The sequence below is a fragment of the Ixodes scapularis genome, unplaced genomic scaffold (assembly GCF_016920785.2).
Source record: "Ixodes scapularis isolate PalLabHiFi unplaced genomic scaffold, ASM1692078v2 PGA_scaffold1__304_contigs__length_218370807, whole genome shotgun sequence".
Lineage (NCBI taxonomy): Eukaryota > Metazoa > Arthropoda > Arachnida > Ixodida > Ixodidae > Ixodes > Ixodes scapularis.
The window spans coordinates 96,155,140-96,161,139 of NW_024609846.1; the positions used below are offsets into that span (position 1 = coordinate 96,155,140).

At 46.1% G+C, this 6,000-nt stretch overlaps 1 protein-coding gene across 1 annotated transcript in view; it reads left to right on the plus strand.

The window, feature by feature from the left end:
- Nucleotides 1–6,000, plus strand: part of LOC8029601 (ATPase family AAA domain-containing protein 3-B) — a 30,946-nt gene extending 24,946 nt beyond the window's left edge. The window contains exons 13-14 of the mRNA XM_029974758.4: nucleotides 285–393; nucleotides 4,069–6,000. Of these exons, the coding sequence (XP_029830618.2) occupies nucleotides 285–393; nucleotides 4,069–4,278 (319 nt within the window). The 3' untranslated portion in view covers nucleotides 4,279–6,000. The remainder of the gene's footprint in view (nucleotides 1–284; nucleotides 394–4,068) is intronic.

The following is a 6,000-nucleotide window of genomic DNA, read 5'->3' on the forward strand; positions in this document are numbered from 1 at the left end:
ATACAGGATTTTACAGCATTATGACACTCACGCCAAGTTTCTTCAGGATGCCCAGTTGGAAGAGCTGTACTTCATGGTGTACCTTAATGGACATAGGAAGGACCCGTTGATTGTTTTGTCACTTGCACGGAAAGCAAAAATGTAAGGAATAAAAAAGTGCATATTGTTTGTAGCCTTTAGTTTGTTGTCAGTCTTGTGTTGAAATGGTTTCCTCTTGGGGAGGAAACTGTATTGGTCACCCAGAAAGATGTAAAGGAAAAGATGGTTGTTCTTGGCAATTGCAGGAGGCTGAAAGTGGCACAGTTCGACTACGGGAAGCTTTGCTCCGAGATTGCCAAAGTCACCGACGGGCTGTCCGGCAGGGAGATTGCAAAGCTGGGTGTCACCTGGCAGGTAAGACTCGCTTCTTGGGACTGTATAGGTGTCTGCCCACACTCCTCTGCTTGTAAGTTGCCAGAGCTACTAAATAACCTACGCTTCAGAGGAGCGCTACTTCAACCATCTTTGTGCAATCATTGAGGCCAGTCATCTGAAGCTTTATCTGACATTTTTGCGAACGGTTTTCTGTCCTCCAGAAATGTTAAAACAGTCTGTGACAGAGTAAAACAGCATTGCCTGAGCCTTCTGATACCACAACTAAAGCTCAGGAAGTCGCATTTTCGAATTGTGACGATCACTAATTGTGTTTGATGTGCACTAAGCACCAAAATGGCGACGCCCTGTAGGAACCCGGGGAATGGGATGCAAATACTCTAAGCATAGCTTATTCAGTGGCTCTTGTAGTTGCTACAGAAAAGAAGCCAACTTTCGCTGTTATGTAATAGAGCAAAGCTGCTCGACATAAGTCCAAGAATCAATGTTTTAAGTGGTACCAGGGCTAGGAGCACTGGCTGGTAACGCTGGTGGTTGTCTCATATCTGGTGCTCTTGTTACATTTGGCTGCTGTCATCAGACTTTTAAATGTTGCTTCTGAGGAACATTAACAAGTAGTTAATTAACATTATAACAATGTTTATATTGCTATGAACGTTCTATTGGCACAGCCCGGTTTCCACACTTTGCATACATCTCCCTGGCTTAGATTCAACCCTGAGCAGCAGCAAGACTTTTTGTTGTCCTCTTGTCGATACTGTGAAGTTGTGTACCAGCCACAATTTCCCAGTTGTTAAGACGCTCCAAAAGCCAAGATCGATCCAACCAGAGGTTCGTTGTGTATCTCGTCACAGTCCCAGGTTCCATGCTAATGGTTTAACTGATAACACAAATCTGCCTTGTTTCTGAAAAAAAAAATTGGCTGCATGTTTGGCCATTTTGCCAAATGCATTTAAATGCTGTAACCCTTTAAGATGGGTGCTCTTAATTCGGGTGGTGCCTGGGGCAGGATGACCCGCTAACCTTTCAGTGCCTGGAATGGGTGGTGCTCTTAGTTCAGGTGGTGCCTAGGGCAGGGTTTTGTATGGAAAGAGACTATGTTATATTGTCTTTTCTTTAGGCTGCATGCACTTCTCTTTAGCACCAGCCTGATACATAGCCTTTGCGCTGAAGTTTCTGGGTCACCAAGAGAGGGGAAGCGCACTTTCCTGCCCTTTTCACTCCTTGTTGTTCCGCAGTCTTTCTACACCACCTGTTTCTGCTCCTCTTTTCTTTGCCCCTTCCACCCCTGTCCACTCTGCATGCCTTCTCACACCACCTGCTTCTGCTCATCTCTTTCCTGCATGCTGCTCCATAGCTCGGTCAGCAGTGCCCTCAGCTTCCACGCTGGTGACTGGGTCAATCTCTGGCACCGGTTACTGTCTTTTGTTTCAAGATCATTTAGCGTTTGCATACCGACTGGCCTACACATTTCTTGCCTATGGGCTCCTGAAGTTGCTTAGCCTTATAAAGCTACCGATTTAAAATGTACAACCTGTCTCAGCACTGCAAAGGAATTTACATGTGGGAAGAACTCATCCTGTGAACAATTTGCTATTGAAAAGTTTCTGAGCTGACGCTATACAAAGTTACAAACTGGTCCGAGATTTCAGTGGCCAACAGGTAGTCTCCTTTGGAGTTGATGCAATGGGGCCACCTATTCTGCCATTGGTGGAATGCTTATTGAAAATCCTTTTCCTTTACGCTGTTTAGCACAACCCTCGTCTTTTTTTGTATATCTTCAACTGCACCATATGTCCATTGAGCTGTGTCTTTGTTCTATGGAAGATTAAAAAGTCACAGGTGGCAAAATAGGGAGTGGAACGACGAACATTTTATTTCGTACCAATAGCTGCTGCACTTAGGCGGATGTGTCAAAGGGTGTCTTACCCGTTCATTGCCTTGAAGTGTTTTGTGGCTGCGTTTGAAAAGTCCATGTCATTCGCAGATAAAAAAGTCATAAAATATGTGTTCAACACTGAAGCGCAGCACAGGGTCACATTCACTCGGCACAATGACCCTTATCGCGTTGATTGACAAAGTAGCCTGGAAGAGTCACCTCGCAGTGCACGGGTGTGCTGTGTTTTGTTTCTTGTGAAGTGTTGCCACTTTAGAAATATTTCGATACCACCTCACATACGTATACCTCAAATTTGACGTCCTTGTTTTGTGAAGTAAAGTTCCCCCCAAACTGTTTTTGGGAGCAATGCAAATAGAATAAATTTTGTTGATCAGTGTTATGGGAAGAGCTGACCTTTCCATAACTGCTCAACAGAGTAGTTCTCACGGAATATTCGAAAGCACTTCAGATGAGCATCGTGCTCGCGTGCGGTCATGTATCACTACTGCGTGATGCACGTTAAAGATTCCAGGCTATCAGTTGCACTGTTCTGCCTAAGTTACTCATCTATAGCTGAGACACCATTTGCCCATTGAGGCTGACTAACGTCCAGCTGTATAAACATACATACAATACAATTATTATTACTTCAGTAAAATACAAAAGAGTTGTAGCATAGTGGCACATCAAACTATTCCTCCTGCTCAGAGCGTGTTTGAGTCCTTTACTGCAGAAGCAAATTAGATGCCAGTGTATGCACAGAGCGAGCTAGGCACTAACACGTGACGTCACGCTACTGCGGTGGCACTACTGTCTGCATATGCAGACGCTTCACTTTACCCAAATCTGGTTGCTGCGGTGCCAAGTGTGGGCAAATGTGGACTTGCTTGTAAACAGCGCGTTGGTCTATACTTCGTTCAGCCCTACCCTGGCGGTAGGAGCTATGTGCTTACCGGACCAATCAACCGCCTTGTGTTCATCACCTGATTCCGCTGCCTGTGCGTAGGTATGGGCGAGAGCCTGATTGCATAGCGTAGGATAGACGTTAGACTGGTTCAGTGAGAACATAGGTTTCACCGCACTGTCAGCTTAGGTATTACGGAGTATAGGTCTGCCCCTATATGGTGACACCAGAAGAGAAATTTAGTCAGTGTAATATGACTGTTAGCCTGAGGTCTACAGCATAAACCAGCACTGGCATACCTCAAAGGCAGACCGACCTCACGCTGTTCAAATGCAAATGTCTAATTTGCTTTTACTTTTTTCTTGCCCTCGCAGTTTCTTGTTTTTGTCCTTGGCAGTTGCAGCATTTTTAGATGCTCATTTTTTATCAGACTGTGGTTGCTTGGTACTGCATTTACTCAAGTAACAGATGCACTACTTATGAACAAGGCCCTTGCATCTTCAAGGAGCGAAAGTATGCAGGCGAGTTGGTTAGGAAACATCATAATCTAAACCCTGAGAAAAGTAAAAAAAAATAACACAAACAAAACTACACAAATTGCATCTACTTTCCTGCACAACACACATACAGTCAACCATCATTCTGCATGAGAAACATACCAAATAACAAGGCCAAGAACATGACACTTCGTAAAAATGCAATCTGCGTAGTCAGCATTTTCGCGTGAATTTGTCACCTCTGTCCCCGTAATTTGCTGGCATCTTTTTGTCGACCGCGACAATTGGCTATCTGCATGCTCCTTCTATTATGTTTATCCGCGTGCCTCTATTACTCCAGCAAACACTGTAGTCGTTGGACAACAAGGTGCCTCTTCACCTCACTAGGTGCGCCCCATTCCCATTTCTCACACCAGGCGGCCGCGTATGCCTCGGACGACGGAGTCCTCACGGAAGCCATGATCATGGAGCGCGTGCGGGACGCGGTCAAGCAGAACAGGCAGAAGATGGAGTGGCAGACGGAGGAGGAGCACCGCAAGCGCACCCCCGGCGGGTTCAGCATCTCTCGGCAGGGCTGGTCATCCCCCAAGCCACCCCAGCTGACTGAAACCCCGGCAGTCTCCTAGTAGTTCCATTTTGTGTACATAGGGCATCATTAAGCGCCTGCAATGTGCGGGGATCATTCACTCTTGTTGGGAGAGCGAGGGAACATGCGCCAGGGATAGCACGAGGCACTCTTTATAAAGACTGTTTCAAACACTCGTTTACGACCGAGTGCCGAGTGAGACCCTCGCAATGTCTCACGACGAGAGAACACGCTAGCGCCACCTGTAAGGTGGCCCTGGAACTAGGTATGTTTCGTAAGAGCAAAGGTGTTACAGTGTTTGCCTGATCAAATGTACTAAATGTATGAGAAATGGTCCTTTATAACATTGTCTACAGTTGAAAGCATGAAAGTGGTGAGAGAATGATGTGCGTAAAAAATAGGAGATATACAGAAATTGCGAGTGTTTCGTGCCTGCCCGATAGGTGGTGCCAGCGTGCTCTCGTCGCAAGAGATCGTTACGCAACCGGTCATAAGCAGTCGCAAGTTCGTGAACTAGACTTAACATTTCTCTACGTAGAAAAGTAGTGACAGCTCCTCCCTGCTTTTTACACTTCCCTCCTTTTCCACTTCCTTTTTCTAGGCGCACGTCACCCAAACTTTGTTTCACCTTACGGTGGACCGCAGTAGAAGCTTCGAGACTTCCCAGCCAATCCGGCGCTACAATCATGTCGCGCAACTATACGCTCCGCTCATCGCTGCACCCCTCCCGAATGTCGCGCGGCGTTGGATCAGCTTCCGCGGCTCATACTATCCTCCATGGTTTGTCTTAAGGTGAAACGGAGTATAGAAGGCTCAAACGAGCTGGCAGAAGGATAATTGATTACCGCTACTTTATTCGCATACTATGGAGACGCTACATCTCTTAGCACTAGCTACAGGATGAATCGGTCTTGGGCGACGGGTGACCGTTGCTAAAGGGCTTTTGGTTCACCACCATACTGGATTTAAGGTGGAACCCCGGTCGCAGAAGTGGTTCTGTGAGCGAAGCACCATGCTCTCGCCGGTACGTATATCATTCATTCTGCCGATAAAGTGAACAGAATATGGTTAAATCCCTGTCCCTTATTAGATTGCTCTGGACTAATTGAACCAAAATACTGTTACGATATGAATTCAGGAAAAAAAAGATGAGGTTAATTAATAAACACATGAGCCGGTTAATGTTACACACAATTCTGACCGGAGACAATGGACGACAAAAGGGAAAAAGGACAGACGCACGTCGCAAATGCAGCTCGGCTCTCCGAGCTGCGTTGTGATGTGCGTGTTTATCCTTTGTCGTCCGTCGTCGCTGGTTCGAATCGTGTGGCGCAGTCTCGGTGGGTTTATAAGCCATCCTGTGTCAAGCCTGCTCCGACAGATGTTCTCTCGCTCCTCACAAGAGTTGGGACCACCGTGCATTGCAGTCTCATATCTCCGTCTCTGGCTGCTGTATTTAGCTACTGTATTTTGGGGATTTCTGGGGTAGGAGAAACTAGTTGGAGCCGTTACGGCGGTGAATTGAAGACTGCGTACCAATTGTCTTAAGGAAAACCATAGGTTGCATTTTTGTTACTGAAGACTCGCATCTGGCCCAACGACACTGGGCCAGTGTGGGGTGAACCATGTTGTAGCTTTACTTGGCAACATGGGCGATTTCATATTTATAGGTACTTGTATAATGATGCATCAAGGTATATGAATGTGGCTCTGTTGTTTGAATGACCAAAGGAATCTATAAAATGGTACATGTGAAACATTG